The sequence below is a fragment of the Myotis brandtii genome, unplaced genomic scaffold (genome assembly GCF_000412655.1).
Source record: "Myotis brandtii unplaced genomic scaffold, ASM41265v1 scaffold300, whole genome shotgun sequence".
Taxonomy (NCBI): domain Eukaryota; kingdom Metazoa; phylum Chordata; class Mammalia; order Chiroptera; family Vespertilionidae; genus Myotis; species Myotis brandtii.
This window is the reverse complement of record NW_005361459.1, coordinates 318770-337384: the sequence shown is the minus strand read 5'-3', so window position 1 is coordinate 337384 and position 18615 is coordinate 318770. Positions and strand designations below refer to the sequence as shown.

Below are 18615 nucleotides of genomic sequence, written 5' to 3'. Positions count from 1 at the left end.
GTGACCCTGGGCGCGGAGGGTGCAGGCGGTTCGGTTGCTGGCCCCTCCCCTCCCCCCAAAGACCCTTCTACTCGTCGGGGAAACGCCCAATTTCAACATTTTGCCCTTACACAATACAATCCTGCGGCTGTGGAGGTCACCCAGTCCTAGAGCCCCTGAAAGGTTGGGTTGTCAGAACTGAGTCGGGGGTACTATTTGTTGTAAGTCTTGGTCACTCTGAGGGTTGGGCGTGGATAAGTGCAACCTTTTACTGTGCCTCAGTTTTGGGAGGTCATCAGCGATGAGCATGGGATCGACCCCACTGGCAGTTACCATGGAGACAGCGATTTGCAGCTGGAGAGAATCAACGTGTACTACAATGAAGCCACTGGTAATTGCCTTTACTTCCCCCACCTCTAGCTTTTTACCCCCTCTTTTTCCAGGGGCTTGACCCTGGGATTCTGTCTCTAAGGGAGGGTGGCCTAAAGGATTTTGAATTCACACTCTTTGTGGTATTTCAGTGAGCTTCCCGGTTCACAATCGAATGAACCGGTTGAGAATTGGGTGGGTCTTGTGCCTGCCTTTGTTAGGGGGCCATCAGCGGTGCCTGCAAAAAGAAAACTGGTACCGAGCCCTTCCCTTCAGAGCTCTCTGTGGGTAGGTCTAAGTCCAGCTCTGTTCCCCGCAGGTAACAAGTACGTACCTCGGGCCATCCTGGTGGACCTGGAGCCGGGCACGATGGACTCCGTCAGGTCTGGACCATTCGGCCAGATCTTCAGGCCCGACAACTTCGTGTTTGGTGAGTAAGTGGCATGGCTGATGGCAGGGGAGGCTCATTTTACACCAGACAGCTCAGCACTGAGGGGCGTGACTGCCTAGGGGAAAGTATGAAGAACATCCAGTTGTGTGCTGATTCAATCTTAGTTTAAGCTAAAACGAATTTGCCCTCCAATAGCCAGGTATTCCTAGCCTTCCTTATTTATAATTACATCCATGACCAAATATTTTAATGTCTGCACATTTTGGTGATAACCTAAATTAGTCTTATCTGAACACTGACTCATTGATTAAGGGGTTTAAGGTAAATTTAAATCCAATCCTCAGTGACTTGTGAAATGTCTTTCTCTCTGGCAGGCCAGAGCGGGGCCGGGAACAACTGGGCAAAGGGCCACTACACAGAGGGCGCCGAACTGGTAGACTCAGTCCTGGACGTGGTGAGGAAGGAGTCAGAAAGCTGTGACTGTCTGCAGGGCTTCCAGCTGACCCACTCGCTGGGGGGTGGCACCGGGTCGGGGATGGGCACGCTGCTCATCAGCAAGATCCGGGAGGAGTACCCAGACCGCATCATGAACACCTTCAGCGTGATGCCCTCGCCCAAGGTGTCGGACACGGTGGTGGAGCCCTACAACGCCACGCTGTCCGTGCACCAGCTGGTGGAGAACACAGATGAGACCTACTGCATCGACAACGAGGCCCTGTACGACATCTGCTTCCGCACCCTGAAACTGACCACGCCCACGTACGGGGACCTCAACCACCTGGTGTCCGCCACCATGAGCGGGGTGACCACCTGCCTGCGCTTCCCCGGCCAGCTGAACGCGGACCTGCGCAAGCTGGCCGTGAACATGGTGCCCTTCCCCCGCCTGCACTTCTTCATGCCCGGCTTCGCGCCGCTGACCAGCCGGGGCAGCCAGCAGTACCGCGCCCTGACGGTGCCCGAGCTCACCCAGCAGATGTTCGACTCCAAGAACATGATGGCCGCGTGAGACCCGCGCCACGGCCGCTACCTGACAGTGGCCGCTATCTTCCGGGGCCGCATGTCCATGAAGGAGGTGGACGAGCAGATGCTCAACGTGCAGAACAAGAACAGCAGCTACTTCGTGGAGTGGATCCCCAACAACGTGAAGACGGCCTGCGACATCCTCCCGCCGCGGGGCCTCAAGATGTCGGCCACCTTCATCGGCAACAGCACGGCCATCCAGGAGCTGTTCAAGCGCATCTCGGAGCAGTTCACGGCCATGTTCCGGCGCAAGGCCTTCCTGCACTGGTACACGGGCGAGGGCATGGACGAGATGGAGTTCAAGGAGGCCGAGAGCAACATGAACGACCTGGTGTCCGAGTACCAGCAGTACCAGGACGCCACGGCTGATGAGCAGGGCGAGTTCGAGGAGGAGGAGGGGGAGGATGAGGCTTAAGTTTGCAGTTCAATGCAGGTTAGGGAGAGTTGAAAAGGAAAGCAAGGGGGAGGGAGGGTTCCTGGGGAACATATCTTTGCAGTTGAAGGGAAGAAGCATGGTCTGCTCTAGGTGTGTGCGATGACTCTCTGGTGCTCTTCACTGTTGCCTGTTCTTTTGTTTGTTTTCTTTTTGTAACATGACAACATCAATGTAACATTTGAGATATTTCTGAACTATCTGTAATGGCTAAAATCACATAAACGTTTGTGTCCTAATAGTCCTCTTTTCTGTCTCCTCTTTATTGAGTTCTTTATTATCAACTTAAATGTAACTTTCAGAACAAATTATATTAAACTAGAGGCCCGATGCACAAAAATTTGTGCAAGAATAGGCCTTCCTTCCCCTGGCTGCTTCCCTCTGGCACCTGCACCCGTGCTTCCCTCCTCTGGCTGCTGTCAAGCCCTCTGGACCCAGGCTGCTTCCCTCCTCCCGGCTGGGTCAGGAAGGATGTTCAGAATGACATCTGGTCTAATTAGCATATCACCCTTTTATTATTATAGATTCTTCCTTTAGGAACGGGAAAGGATAGGTAAAAGTTCAAATGAATTTAGTCTTTCAGTGGTAAATTGAACCAATCATAGTCGAACCCAACTTAAGATGGGACATCAATCCAAGTGTTAAAATGCCTTTAAATAATGATTGAATTCATTGAAAGGATGCCTACCTGAAAGCACACTAAATGTGGGTATTTTCATGTAGAAATCCTACTATACCTCTATTTCCTTTCAAACACATCACAAAATTATAAAGGATAGAAAGTGCAAAGCAAATCTCTTCCTTCTGTGTCTTGTGGAATAGTTTCTTCCCTGGAGGGCAACCATTCTTAGCATTGTTATCTTTCTTGCATCCTTGCAGAAATAGTCCATATACTTCAAACCTATGTAGATTCTCTCACTCCCCGCCCCTTTTTTTTGGTCACACACATTATGACACTAACACACTGTTCTGCTGCTTCTTTTTTTTTTTCTAAATAGAATATCTTTAAAACACAGAGACCTTCTCTCCTTTAAATGGATGCATAGTATCCATTATGTAGTTGTACCATATTTTATTTAACCAATTTCTATCAATGGACATGTAAATTGTTTATATTTATTTCTTATAGTGCCACAATGAATAATTTTGTGCGTATAAGATGGTGTATATGAGAATAGCTGTCTTATACATTTTGCCAAGTAGATTTTCTGTCAAAAGGTAGGTGATGCTATGCCTTTTTAGGCTGCTGAAATCACCTGTACTTAGGAATAGCCATGGATTTATAAATAGTTAATGCACTAAAATTCTCAAGCAACTTTTCTTCCCAGCAATCGTGTTTATACTCCATTGCAAACTATTTGTATTTAAGTTAACAACATTTGAATTTATATGAAAGTGAATTCTGCATCAATGGAGAATTTTACTTTAAATAGGCAAGCCATAATCTTTACGGTTTATTGCATTCTTATCATGCAGAGCTGGGGTTTGGGTTTTCAACCACTAATGAAGCAGTGGGATTTCAACAAGTGACTTTCAGTTAAGATCATCTGCTTCCATGGGAGAAATTATGCTTTGTCACCTGGAGCCAGTGCACTGCCTTAATCTGGGTTAGTCAGTGTCTCGTTTAGGAAAAGAAGTGGAGTGTAAGTTACAAACAAACATACAAAATGTACTTATGTACCAAAAGGAAGAAAGAAAACTAGGTTTATGCTTTTTCTAATTTTTAGACAAATTCAAAATTAGAAAAAAATATACCACTTTAAATCTTACCCTGTATTTATTTCTTTCTACATGGTTCTTCTACTTCTACCTAAGTGTTAAAAAAAAGATAAGATGAAGGGTAGATAGGGATTTCCATATTAGAAACTGATGTATATTTGAAAACAGTTCCAAAGAAAAGTGAGTAATATCATTCATAAATAGTATGAAAAGTTAATTCTACCAAATGGCTCCCATCAATGAAAAGAGCAGCAGTTCACTTTACATGTGTACATCACAACAACTAGGCCGAGGGCCAAGCAGGTCAGGAGCTGTGGCTTCTGCTCATGTTCCACATTTAACAGTGAACTGGCAGGAGCCCAGTGTAATGCTTCCAACCACCTAATTGAAGGGTGACATTGGTTTTAAATGTCCTGAAGACATGGGTCAGCTGCCAGGGCCCCTGGATCTATCCTTGGCCGTGCATTCCCACAACCTGTCAGACATATGACCAGTCACTTTGGAGAAGAGAGGGATTGCTGCCAGTGCCCGGGCACACTGTAAGCATTGTGCTTCTCTTTCCCACCTTGTGAGAAAGGGATAGCAGGCAGCAGCAGGCCAACCGGCTAGCCTGCCAGCGTACGCACGACCGCACATGGCTAGTGCTCAGGCATGACCTGAAGAGGGTGCCACACTATTCAGCCAAGCAGATGCTCTGGAGCAAAGCTTGAAAACACACTTGTATCATATCAATATGCATGTGAAATACACTCTCAGGAAAATAGTTCAAAAGCAGGAAAATGTACAGACCAGCCTGGATTAAGAGATGCCTTTTCTGTTAGCTTCCTTTGTTACGTTACCATTGTGTGATGGGATTTGTGGGTGGTGGTTTTGTGTTTTTTCAACACTCTGCAAAGGAACTGTTTGATCTCTCCCTGGTGTGCCGTCAGGAGGATAGTCACTTCTGAGCACAGTACCCGACTTACAAGACCCGCTGGGATGTGATGTGATGCAGGATACAGAAGAGGACTGAGGGAGGGAGTTGGAGTCATGCTGAGGTCATCCCAAAAGTCTGAGAAGGAATGGGTGCCCTAATGTGCTCCAAATTTGCCCACACCTCTACCATCAGCCCCAGAGAAGATCTAAGACTGTGTTAAATTTCCCACTTCATCACTAACAGTGTGCCAGATTAATAGAAACTTGAACTAAAAGTAACTCTAAGAAATCATCTAATTTGACTGCTGTATTTTATCATAAGGAGGCTGAGGGACAGAGACAGTCTTCTAAGATCAGAGAACTCTTTCTGCACAAAGAAGACATTGGACCCCATGCTCTTTTCTCCACAACTGCATGCCTCAGGTCCTATTTTATACAAGGCCGCATGAGGATTATGAAGTTGGGCGAAAGAAATTTCCTGGTTTCAAGGAAAAACCCAAAGTTGTCCTTGGTTGGTCCACAACTCAACCTCCCTGTATGGATTGAACACAGATGAATGCCAAGCCTTTGTCTCTGTTGAGGCCACTGACAGAATTTCCTGGTTGTAAAACAGCACTCACACCGTGTCCCAGTGCAACCGGGGCAAGAAGAATATTGTCAGCGGGTAGTTATTGTGAAAGTGAGTTGGAAATTAACCCAAAGTTGTCCTTGGTTGGTCCACAACTCAACCTCCCTGTATGGATTGAACACAGATGAATGCCAAGCCTTTGTCTCTGTTGAGGCCACTGACAGAATTTCCTGGTTGTAAAACAGCACTCACACCGTGTCCCAGTGCAACCGGGGCAAGAAGAATATTGTCAGCGGGTAGTTATTCTGAAAGTGAGTTGGAAATTCTTTGGAGTCTAACCTTGTACACACCCCCATTTTAGTTAAGATGTAATTTGAATACTAGAAAAGGTTAGTTGATAAGTATTATAATCCCAATTTTTTCCCAATGTGTAAGATATTCAGCTTGAGGTCATGCTTTTAAAAATGTGCCTCAGAGTTGAGCCACTCACTTGAAAACAGACTCACTTGTACCTTTTCTTAGAGGCTTCCCCCCAGTCCCCCTACTCCTGTTTTTCTTAAGGCACCCTTGTCAACACCTACCCGGACAGCACTTGTCTTGGTGCTGTCCACTTCAATCAAAATGCTTCAAATCACTTCTTTTAAAACAGAGATATAATTCAGGTGCCATATAATTCACCACCTAAAAGCATACAGGTCTGTGGATTTTAGTATATTCACAGATTGTGCAATCGTCACCACTATGTAATTCCAGAGCATGCACATCACCCAAAAAGAAACCCCATACCCATGGGCAGCTCCTCACCATTCCCCTCTCCTTTCCGCCCCTGGCAACCACTACTCCTTCTGTCTCTATAGATTTGCCTATTTGGGACATTTCACATAAGTGGAATAATATAATATGTGGTCTTTTGCATCTGCCTTTTTATACTTAGCATAATTTTTTCAAGATTCACCCATATTGCAGCATGTCTCAGTCTTCATGCCTTTTTATGGATAGATAGTAGTCTATTGTACGCATATACCACATTTTTTAACTTAATTTTTTATTGTTGACACTATTGCAGATGTTCCCCATTCCCCCCACCTTTGCCCACCTCTACCAAGCCCCCACCCACCTCCCTTGGCTTTCCTCACACTATTGTCTGTGTCCATGGGCTATGCATAGACCACATTTTGTTTATTCATCAATTAATGGGCATTTAGTTTTCCCCTGCTTTTTAGATATTAAGAATAATGCCTGCTATGAACATCCAATTGTAAGTCTTTTCATGTATGTATGTATGTATGTACGTATGTATGTATGTATATATGTATGTATGCTTTTATTTCTCCTGGATACATACCTCAGAGTAGAATTGCTGGGTCATGTGGTAATTCTATGTTCATAATCAGTTTGAATTCTACCTAAGGATGTACATGCTTTCACATTTGCCCAGAAGGCCAAGGTAGAATAGAGATCAGGCAAGCCTTGGGGATTTTGTACTTGTGCACTCATACGGTCTTAAAATTGTAGAGATTTAGAAATGGAGGAGTGATCTAACAGGACCCCATGGGTTTACAAAAGAGGAAACTCAGGCTCATTGCTTAATTAGTAATGTTCCCAGGTCACCAAATCAGCTCGGGCTGATGCAGGACTGCTAGCAACAAAGACTTTGAGTTATTCTTTTCCCTCTCTCTCACTTAAAAAAGTCTAGAGACACGCAGTCCAGGCTGTGTAGGTCCACATATTGTCTTTCTGTTTTAAGGGTCATTTCCATTGGCTTTCACCCTCGAGTTCTCCTATGGCTGCTGCAGCTGTGCTCATGATATCTGGGTTCTAGGCAAGAAGGGAGAAGGGAGCACTACAAAGCCACCTTCTGTGTAAGCCACTTTAAAGATCTATGCCAGGAGTTCCCCCAATCACTTCTGCTTGCATTCTATTGGCTACTTTTTCTGGCAGGGAAGGCTGAGCAAAGTAGCCTTTTAGATGGGTCCATTGTTGCCCCACCAATTTAGAGGTACTGTTTGGAAGGGAGGTTTCTTCTCTAATTAGAGAGTGGCTAAGGAGTGGCATTAACCCCGATCTCCAAGCTCCTTTTCCAGTGCTCTCTGCAGACAGGTCTGCAAAGTATTTCATGCTGGAACTCCTCATTTTCTAAAGTGGAGGACTGAAGACTTAATGAAGGAAGGTTCCTTCTTTTCTCATTTATTGTCTATCTTTTTAAAATTTATTTTTCAATTACAATTGACATACAATATTATATTAATTTCAGGGGTGCAGCATACCTATTAGACATTTCTATATAATCAGAAAGAAGATCTCTTGGTCTAAATTTCTGAATCAAAATATTAACTCTTTTTACTTTTAGGCCTTTCCAACTTTTAGTCAACTGGTGACAACACATATCCATGACTTCTAGGGGAATTCCTTTCAATGACCTATAGTGAAATGTCCATTTTAGGTTGTACTGCTCATGAACATTCACCGGCTAAAGCAATGGAATTTGTTTTCATGAACATGCTCACTGTGGCCTGCAAACCTGGTCACTGTGGAGAAAGAACCAAGATGAGCTTGATGAATTAGGTGGGAGGAGAGGGCACCAGCATGAGCAGCTGTGGGACCACCTGAGTCACACAGAAGAAATTTGGGACACACCTGCCCAGGAAGAAATTGGTAGATATCTGAGTATAATGCAAGTCAAAGGACTAGACGGCCAGACAATGAAAATCTGTGGAACACTTACCTCCAGAGGTAGCGGAGAGTCTCAGAGATCAGCTGAGAGGGACAAGCCTTTAGAAGTTAAGACAGGAAGACTCAGCATGAAGTAGGTCAGATCATTTCAAGATAATGCTCTGAAGAACACACTACACATAAATGAGCCAGAATCTGTAGAAGCAATTTTTCAGCTCCTGCTTTCTCATAGATCCCTGGTTATATAGGCATGATTTTGGATGACATTTATAGGAAAGGAGACGGGAGTCAACATTTACCAACTGCCTGCTTTGAACTAGCCATTTTACCACAGAGACTATGGTGAAGAGTGGAGATATCTAAATTGTGTCATTCATTAACCTTGGGAACCTTTAACAAGTTACTTCACCCCTCAAAATCCCTCTATAAAATAGTGTTCTTAATATTTTCTTGTACAGAGGATTAAAGCACATTAAGGTGATAAGACAGTGAGTTGAGAAAGTATTGGCTCACACAATTAAAAAGGCCAGGGGCAGATTCCGGTTCTATCATAGCTACATCAGGAGCCTCTAAATATGTTATCAGAACTTCCTCCTTTTTTGTTACTCAACTGATTCTGCATTCTTATGTTTCAGCTTCATTCTTTGGCAGGATAACCTCACACTGCAGCAATTTTAGGTTCATACCACTGTATTGCTAGTCACCTAGAGGAAAGAAGAACCCAGACTGGCCAGACCTGTATCACCTGCTGACCCCGAATCAGTCATGGAGTGAGGGGGGAAGGGAGGCTGGTTGATTAGCCTGGAGCACATACCCTCCTATAAGGAAGGGCCACAGGACTGGCAGTGGTGTCCTTTATGGAATTACGGCTCCTGAAAGAACTCAGGTTTAGATTAAATAATTTGACCCCCAGTCATTCAGCTTTAAGTGGAGGACCTGGATATAAACCCCAGGGTTTTTGACTCCAAAGTGTATGGCACTATGACACCGGAAAAAGAGGTTACACAGGTTGAAAAGGACGTCTAGCCCAGCTGCTGAGGGCGAGGCACTGACTCAGAGTCAGGCAGAGCTTCAGAGCCTCCCTCTTGCCTGCAGGCCACGTCTAATCAAGGCACTTGACCATCTGCCAACAACCCGGTACCTCTCAATATTCTCTCATTACTTTCTGCATGAATCCTCTTCTCCAACTAAAAATATTGTATTTCCCCCTCTCCCACCTTCACCATTGCCTATGCCATTCTCCCTTGCTAGAATATCTTGTTTCACTTCTCTTCCTAACATGCTTTTCAGCTCTTCAAGTCACATTAAGTTTCCACTTTTTCCCAAAAAACTTTCTTTACTCTGATGCTCCATGAGGCACATTATTTGCACAGTTGTTCTAATAAGGTCACAGTCCCAGGAGCCAGGCAACTTCAGTCCCACTCCTGACATTTTCACTTCGATTTTGGCTACTGTTCATTGTTACTATAAACTAGAGGCACCATGCACGATATTCGTGCAAGAGTAGGCCTTCCCTCCCCCAGCTGCCGGCACCAGCTTTTCTCTGGCACCTAGGACGTGGGCTTCCCTCACAGCCCCAGCTTTGTCCCGGAGGTTGTCTGGAAGAATGTCCAGAAGGACATCCCATCTAATCAGCATATTATGCTTTTATTATTATAGATATTTTTATTTTGTTTTTGTCTCCACTATTGGCTTATTTGTGTTTATGTTTTCAATGGCTACTCTAGAGTTTACAATATTAATCTTTAATTTACCATCCTCCACCTTGAAATAATGCCCTCTCACCTATGCACAGGGTGAGAGCCTTACAATACACTTCCATCGGCCCTCTGTCTTCCATGCCCTGCAACCATATTTAATTTTCACATATTTTGAAAACCCACTATACATTGTTATTGCTTTAAACAGTTATCATTTTAAGAGATTAAAAGCATATTTGTCCACATATTTAGGTGGACAACTTGTTTTCTGTCAGCACAATAAAAATGTCATTTTTTTGTCTCCTGACTTGTGCTGTATAAAGTGAGAAGTCACTAGTAATTATCAACTTTGTTTCCTTGTATGTAATGTTTTATTTTCTGGTCTAGCTGCTTTTAAGATAATCTCCTTATCACCATTTTCCAGCAGCTTTAATATGATGTGCCTCAGTATGGTTTCCTATGTGTTTATTCTACTTGGAATTACTTGAGCTTCCTGAATCTGTGAGCTTATAGTTTTCATTAGATTCATAACATTTCTACCAAAATTTCTTCAAATATTTTTCGGTCCCCTGTAATGAGAAGGTATCTTCAGACTGAAGGATGGAGCAGGCAACTCCGTAGAATAGAACAGAATTTAAAATGGGATAATTTACATTTGGGAAAGTTGGGCTGGAGCAGACAGACAGCCCCTCACTTTCGCACAATTTATTCTCCACCAAAGACTCCCATTGCTGTGTTTTTATACTATAACTCAGGCACTACTGATTGACAAGACCAAGGGACAAAGAATGCAGTAGTGCCAGGGGCCATCCCTCCTTGTGGTCCATACTATCACCAGTTTGATATTCAGCTCAGTTGTCATTCTGGCCATTATTAACAAAAGTAGTTATGGTCACATTTTAAGGAACACAGGTAATTATTAACTAAAGGGCTTTGATGTGCTTGCTAAGGACAGTGAGATTGGCCAGAAGTCACAGCATGAGAGGGCACGAAGATGAAGATGGTTTTTGTTCACACCTGTATTTATACAACAGACTACATGCAGGACACTGCGCTCAAAATACAAATATGAGCCCAACTGGTGTGACTCAGTAGTTGAGCATCAACCTAAGACCCAGGAGGTCACGGTTTGATTCCCGGTAGGAGTATATGCCTGGGTTGTGGGCTCGATCCCCAACAGGGAGTGTGCAGGAGGCAGCCTCTGGATGTTTTGCTCTCATTGATGTTTCTGTTTCTCTGTCCCTTCTTCCTCTCTCTCTAAAAATCAATAAAAACATTTTTAAAAATACAAACATGAAGAAGCATACTCTAGCCTTCAAGGAGTTTCCAAGTCAGTGGGGAAGACATAAGCACAACAAAGTGCAACAGGCTGTGGCAAATGCTGTGAAGAAGCAACGGAAACAGAAAGAAAACATCAACTAATTCTCATTAGTTTTAAACCAGGCTATTTTCATAGAGAAGCAACAGTTACTAGTATACCCCACACACAAACTAGAAGGTCTAATGGGATTCACACAATAATGAGAATCAGGGTTCTTTAGGAGGGTGAACTGATTTAAACAATAACATTCAAAACAGCCAAGATGTGTCATTAAAGAACATGCAGCCAGGTAATTAGTGCTGCCTCCTCCACGGCACTGGGTGCTCATCACCACCGTCAGCCTGGCCTCCTTCTTTCATTGGTTTCCCTCTTTCCCTGGCAATTTGACAGGCCTCAGGGAGGAAGACAGTACGGCTAGGCTTGGTGCAGATGCTATCTCTTTCCCTTTGTGGAAGACACACCAGATTATAGCTTTCCAATCTTCTGCTGAAAGAGGGGTCCTGCCTTGAGCATTTCTGTGTTCTTGACCTGCCCATTCAACCCAGCCCCATACCACCCATCACCTGGGGAGGCTCACAGGCTAGCTCCTGGTGATGATCATGCCCCTTTGATTGGAGGTTCTCATAAAAAGCCAGTGGGTTGGTGTGTAGGCGGGCGCAGGAAGAGGGCAGGCTACCAGCCACCTAGCTTTTACCCAGAGCCGTCTTCATGGGTATATCTTCACTGTACATTACCAATGTGTGTGTCTTTTTGAAAATATGTTTTTATTTATTTCAGAGACGAAGAGAGAGGGAGAGAGATACAAATATCAATGATGAGAATCATTGATTGGCTGCTTCCTGCATGCCCCTCATTGGGGATTGAGCCCACAACCCGGGTATGTGCCCTGACTGGGAATCAAACCATGACCTCTTGGTTCATAGGTTGATGCTCAACCACAGAGCCATGCTGGCCAGGCCCAATGCATGTGTCTTGCTTCTATTCATAAGAAGGGGGGTGGGCGCAGGGCGCGGGGGGTGGGGCAGTATTTTTGTTTATTTTGTTTTTCTTTGTGTGTGCATTAAATTCTGTATTCAATTATGCAAAGGTTCCGTTAGACATTTTAAAAAAGACACAGAAGATGTGTTATCATTGGAACTTGCAGCATTTCCTCAGTGCATGCAGCTATGCCTTCCTCCCGAACCAGAGCTCAGAGGTAACTCACTCCCAAGGCCAGGAGAGGGGAGGGTGTGAGCTAAAGGCCTCTCCCTGTATGACCCCAGCAGTGGCCATCCAGCAGGGGGACAGCAACTGGCAAGCACAGCCCGAAGCTGTTGACTGAAAGAGGAGGAGGAAGGGAATTTAGAGTCCAGAAGAGAAGGGATTAGAGCCTTCCCAGGACCCGAACCCCTGCCCCTCTGGGTGCCTTGTCACCCCTATCCCAGCTTCTTAGCTCACACCCAGGCCCTGAGGCAAGTCACTAAAGTCACTACAGTTGTTTCTGGCCTCTGAGGGTCACTGACATCCCCCTCACCCCCCACAAATTCTTCATCAAGTGAGGAAATCCCTTTAGACAGTTCTGTACAATGAGGTTAGAAACTTCCTTTAAGAAAATAGAAATAGAGAAAGTCCTTTGCTCTCAAGCTACAAGAAGTGGGGAAATGTGGGTTTCTCAGGTCTCCTAGTGCCTCTCACTTCTCCCAGGTTCTTCTGATGATGCATCATGCAGCCAGTCTGTCTAGACCTGCTCCTTACCTGGGGGGCATGTTAAATGCAGATTCTGAGCTCCCAGGGGGTGCTGTTGCTGCTAGGAAGTAGTCAGTAGAGTTAGCTCTGGAGATCCTGGAATTAACCTTTCCCTTGCATATTAGCATATTAAAAACAAAATAAAACAAAGTTGCAATAGGCCCTGTAACATATTCCCCTACCCCCACCTTTTGCTGCAAGCCCTCTAAGCCTACTAACAAGGATATTTTTCTTTCCTTTCTTCACTGACCATTCATTTAACAGATACTTACTGAGCACCTACCATGTAAGAGGCACTGTGTGTGAAGAAAAATCCTAGCCCATGCCTTGTACTGCAGCGGAGATAAGAAATGAAAACCTGACCCCGTTATCTCTCCTCTTATAATTCTCCGGTTTCCCCACAATATGTAGTGCAAGTGCCGTAAGACGCATTCTAACACCAGCTTAGAGTGGACTTATCCCCTCACCCATAGCTCACCAACCTCAAGACCTACCCGCTATGAGAAATCTGTCCCCACAATCTGCTGACCAGGCTGTGAGCTGGCTCCTACTCCCCCCTCCTCTTCCTGAAAACAGCCTTCCCACTGCTGTCACCAGTCACGCATTGCTCACTCACCCCCTGCGAGGTGTGGCTCACTGCCACCTCTTTCCGGGCTCTCCATACTCCCAGGTAGATTTCCTGTCCCCTCTTCATTCTGACAGTTTTACATTGAATTCTGCTTCTCTCTCTGCCAAACTTAGTGCTTCAAGCATAGAGAAATGTCTCCGTCATATGCCCAGCACCACATTTCTGCTGAACAGCAGCTGGGTTGAGTACCACACCTCCTGGAAGGACCTCCTGCCTGCAGGTTCCCCATCTGAGATGCCCACGACTGTGAACTGCTTCCAAGGCATCAGCCTTGGCCTCCCAGCATCTGGGGAACCGAGAAGTGTTCCAGTGAATGTGCATTGTCCATGGTGCCTGACATTTCACAGCCCAGCTGTCGGGACAGATCAATAAAAACCCTGCCAGGCTTTTTGTCTACTGCAACCATGTTACACTGAGAAATGGAGCTGGCCAGGAATTTCAGATCTGCTCCCACCCTGGAAGTCTTTCTGTTTTGGATATAATGAGACGAAAAGGGAAATCAAACCCTCTCATGCCCATCTCCAATCAGAGCCCGATGCTCCTGCTGAAGCACCACCTGTGATCTCAGGAGACTCTTTTTGGAGCCCAAACAGGCACCACCCCTGCAGGATGAGCACCAGACTTGAGCTGGAGGCACAGAGATTCTCTGGTTTGGGGGTGGGGGGGCAGGGGTGGGGGTAGGGGGGAAGGGCAATCCTCAAAAGGTGTTGAAGTCCTAAAACTGATTCCTAACATCTGGCGGGCCACCGCAGCTCAGTGGTTGGCGGCCAAAGATCAGGTAGCTCGGACCTGGTGGGTGTGGCTGGGCGGCGTCCAGACACTTGCAGCACCTGCAGTACTCAGGCCAGCACTGCCCCGCAGCCCCTAAGCCGCTGCGGACTGCGGGCCTGCAGGCAGGTATAGTCCCAAAGACATTTTCCTGTCTTATTAAAGAGAGTCAGCACAAATGTAACAATGAGCATCTGAGACAATCAGCTTTGCAGAGCAAACCTGTGAATTTCCATGAAACCGTCTTTCCAAGGTCATGGCTAGAAACGGATATGTGCATTGTGATGATGGAGAGGAGAGGTGAGGGGAGGCTATTAATTCTACATTTGATATCGCATTGCTTTTGTAATTCAAATGCCTGAAATACACACATATATCTGATCTGTATAAGGCATAAAATTGCACTGGAAATGACATCATCCTCTAGCATTTCACATATACTTGACATTTGTTTCATCTACTAATTCATCACCTATTATGATCTCTAGCTTCCCTTGTCCCCCCAACCCTGGGCCCTCACTGCAAACATGTTGGCAGTCGCTGCCTCCGGGTTAGAGCAGTGGTACAGTAGGAGAGAGTTCTGATTTTGAACAAGGTGGTGACATGGTATTCGGATGACAGCTTGCAATAGGTACTCTGGTGGTGATGGGAAAGACAGTCGAGGGGCTAGACACTGGGATCAGAGGTATGACAGGCACACCTCACTTTTCTGAGCTTTGTCTTGTCGCACTTCACAGACACTGTGTTTCATCAACACTGAGGCAAGATCCTCCATCAGCAAAAGCATTAGTACTCACTGAAGGCTCAGGTGATGGTGAGCATAATTTTTAAGGTATGTACATTGTTTTAAGATCCCTGTTATTGCACACTTCATAGACTGCAGTATAGTGTACGCATAACTTTCATATCCACTGGGAACCAAAAAATCCATGTGACTCCCTTTATGCTATATTCGCTTTGTTCTGGTCATCTGGGACTGAACCCAAATACCTCTGAGGTAGCCTGTAGCTACTAAGCTCAACCTTCTAGGTCAGTGGTCGGCAAACTGCGGCTCATGAGCCACATGCGGCTCTTTGGCCCCTTGAGTGTGGCTCTTCCATAAAATACCACGTGCAGGCGCGCACGTACAGTGCGATTGAAACTTCGTGGCCCATGCGCAGAAGTTGGTTTTCAGAAAGGAGATAGACGAAACAAGTGTACAAAATGAGTGTGGATGGGAGAGTTGGAAGGGGTCGACCTCAGCGAACGTACCTCAATCAGATTGAGGATGTTTTTAGCAAAGGCCAGCTTAGGAGTACCCTAATTAAGTTAATAACAATGTACCTACCTATATAGTTTAAGTTTAAAAAATTTGGCTCTCAAAAGAAATTTCAATCGTTGTACTGTTGATATTTGGCTCTGTTGACTAATGAGTTTGCCGACCACTGTTCTAGGTTATATGAGAACTATCTTGGGTGGCAGCACTGGCAAACACATTTTAGTTTATGCTGCACTCACATAACACATTTTCTTAAGACTCCCAGGGTGGCCCAGCCAGTGGCTCAATGGTTGAGTGTTGACCTATGAACCAGGAGGTCACGATTCCCAGTCAGGGCATATGCCCAGGTTGTGGGCTCAATCCCCAGTGTGGGACATGCAGGAGGCAGCCAATCAATGATTCTCTCTCATCATTGATGTTTCTATCTCTCTCTCCCTCTCCCTTCCCTGTGAAATCAATAAAAATATATTTTAAAAAACCACACTCCCAGGGTGGCCAAGTTAAGGGAAAGGCGAAACCCAATAGTCTGAAGCTCACAGCACATATAGCAGACACTATGCACGGAGTAAAAGTGACCTAAGGAAGGAATTGGACACAAAGCCAATCCCTATGGCAGTGTGGGGAGACTGGCTGGTTCTTCTGTCTTTCCTCCATGTATCCCCAAGCAAAAGAAGAAAAAGGAAAGCCTTTGGGCTAGTGTCTGAATTGTGGGGCAGCATTATTAGGGGTTTGTAGGCCCCAAATCTGATTAGAATAAGGGCCAGAGTCAAGGTCAAGCTGTTGTCAGGCAGTCTGTGGAGAGGACAGTGTAGCGTGTGGACCAGAAGTTAGCTGGGACCTCCAGGTTCCACTCTCCACTAACCATGACTGAGCATTTGTAGTGGTGAGGTCCAGCTTGCCAGCCTCAATGCCAGCCTCAGAAGTTATGTTAGTAAGACCAGTGCTCCACTTGGGCAACTCTGGAATTGACGTGGTGGCTGCTAGTTTCTTAAAATTTCATCTAGACCTTATTTGGGGAGGATAGGTACACACAGGTGTGTTTTTTACTTTACTTCTCTCCTTATACTTCCTTTTAAATTTATCCACATATTTATCATTTCCGTTGTTCTTCATTCTTTTGTGTATACAGTCCTGTGGCCCATAACATTTTGTGGCCCCATACAATAGTGGTCCCATAAGATTATAATGGAGCCTAGTGACATCTTAGCCATTGTAATATCATAGTACAACACATTACTCACATGTTTGTGATGATGGTGATGTAAATAAACCTACTGTGCTGCCAGCATGTAAAAGTACAGCACATCTAATTATGTACAGTACGTAATACTGCAGGTAATACTTGATGATGATAATAAATGGCTGTTACCAGTTTATGTATTTACTGTACTATAATATTTATCATTATTTTAGAATATACTCTCTTTCTACTTATAAAAAAGTTTGCTGTAAAACAGTGTGCTGTGTTACACTGGCAGCAGCCTCATGCATCTCATGTTTATTTAATACCTTGATTGCGTCATTTTCTCTGGTTCTTGAATTAATCTCATGTTGTTTTGCACAGTAACATACTTACAGTCTTGTAGCCTAGGAGCAATAGGCTATACCTTAGGTGTGTTGTGGACTATACCAAGTAGGCTTGTTGTAAGTATACTCAGTGATGTTAGTGCAAGGGCAAAATTGTCCAATGATGCATTTCTCAGAATGCACACAACGCATGGCTGTACCTGAGTTTCATTCTGCTTTTATTTTCCTTTAGTCTAAACAATTTCCTTTAACATTTCATATCATGTAAGTCTGCTGTTGATATATTCAGTTTTATCTGGAAATATCTTTATTTTATTTATTTATATATTTTTTATTGTTTAAAATATTACATATGTCTCCTTTTTCCCCAATTGACCCCTCCCACCACTCCCAACCCCGAGGGCAAGCCCCCACCACCCCAGTGTGTGGGTCCATTGGTTATGCTAATATGCATGCATACAAGTCCTTTGGTTAATTTCTAAACCCCCCTCCCCTGCCTTCTCTCTGAGGTTGGATGGTCTGTTCAGTGTTACCTTGTCTCTGGGTCTATTTTTGTTCATCAGTTTCTGTTGTTCATTATATCCCACACTAGAGGTCCAGTGCATGAAATTCATGCAAGGGAGGGGGGTGTCCCTCAGCCTGGCCAGCAACCTCTCCAATCTGGGACCTCTTGGGGGATGTCCGACTGTCCCCACAGGGATCGGGCCTAAACCCGCAGTCGGACATCCCTCTTGCAATCTGGGACCACTGGCTCCTAACCACTCACTTGCCTGCTGGCCTGATCCCTCTAACTGCTCTCCCCTGCATGCCTGATCCCCCTAACTGTCTCTGCCTTGGCCTCACCACCATGGCTTTGTCTGGAAGGACATCCAATCTAATTAGCATATTACCTTTTTATTAGTATAGATAGAGGCCTGATGCACGGTGGGGGCTGGCTGGTGTGCCCTGAAGAGGGTCCCGGATCAGGGTGGGGGTCCCCTTGGGGGGTGGGGCCGGTCTGGGAGAGGGGCCGCCAAGGGTTTGCAGGCTGGCCATGCCCCTATTGGGGTAGGGTTCCCCACTGGGGAAGGTGCCAGCCTGGTCAAGGGGCTGGGACAGTTTGCAGGCTGACCACACCCTCATTGGGGTGGGGGGTCTCTTCTGGGGGCAGGGCCAGCCTGAGCGAGGAGCTGGGGCAGTTTGCAGGCTGACCATGCCCCCATTGGGGTGGGGGGGTCCCCGCTTGGGGGCGTGGCCATCCTGGGCAAAGGGTTGATGGCCGTTTACATGTGGGCCATGCCCCCATTGGGGTGAGGGTCCCTAATGGGGAGTGGGCAGCCTGGGCGAGGGGCCTGGGGCAGTTTGCAGGCCGGCCAGCCCCCTGATGGGGTGGGAGTTCCTGCTGGGGGTGAGGCGGCCTGGGCCAGGGGGCAGGGCTGCCTGGGTGAGGGCCTAGGGGAGGTCTCCCAGTCTAATTAGCATATTACTCTTTTATTAATATAGATATGAGTGAGATCCTGTGGTATTTATCTTTCTCCGACTGGCTTATTTCGCTTAGCATAATGTTCTCCAGTTCCATCCATTCTGTTGAAAATGGTAAAAGTTCATTCTTTTTTATAGCAGCATAGTATTCCATTGTGTA

General features: G+C 45.6%; 2 protein-coding genes across 3 annotated transcripts in view; both read left to right on the top strand.

Annotated features, from left to right (window-relative positions):
- The window catches only part of LOC102246549 (tubulin beta chain), a 3040-nt gene extending 604 nt beyond the window's left edge, over positions 1 to 2436 (top strand). The window contains exons 2-4 of the mRNA XM_014542391.1: positions 262 to 370; positions 668 to 778; positions 1114 to 2436. Coding sequence (XP_014397877.1) covers positions 1797 to 2174 — 378 coding nt within the window. The 5' untranslated portion in view covers positions 262 to 370; positions 668 to 778; positions 1114 to 1796 and the 3' untranslated portion in view covers positions 2175 to 2436. The remainder of the gene's footprint in view (positions 1 to 261; positions 371 to 667; positions 779 to 1113) is intronic.
- The window catches only part of LOC102246023 (tubulin beta-2B chain), a 66169-nt gene that overhangs the window by 583 nt on the left and 46971 nt on the right, over positions 1 to 18615 (top strand). The gene's annotated exons all lie outside the window — the stretch shown is intronic.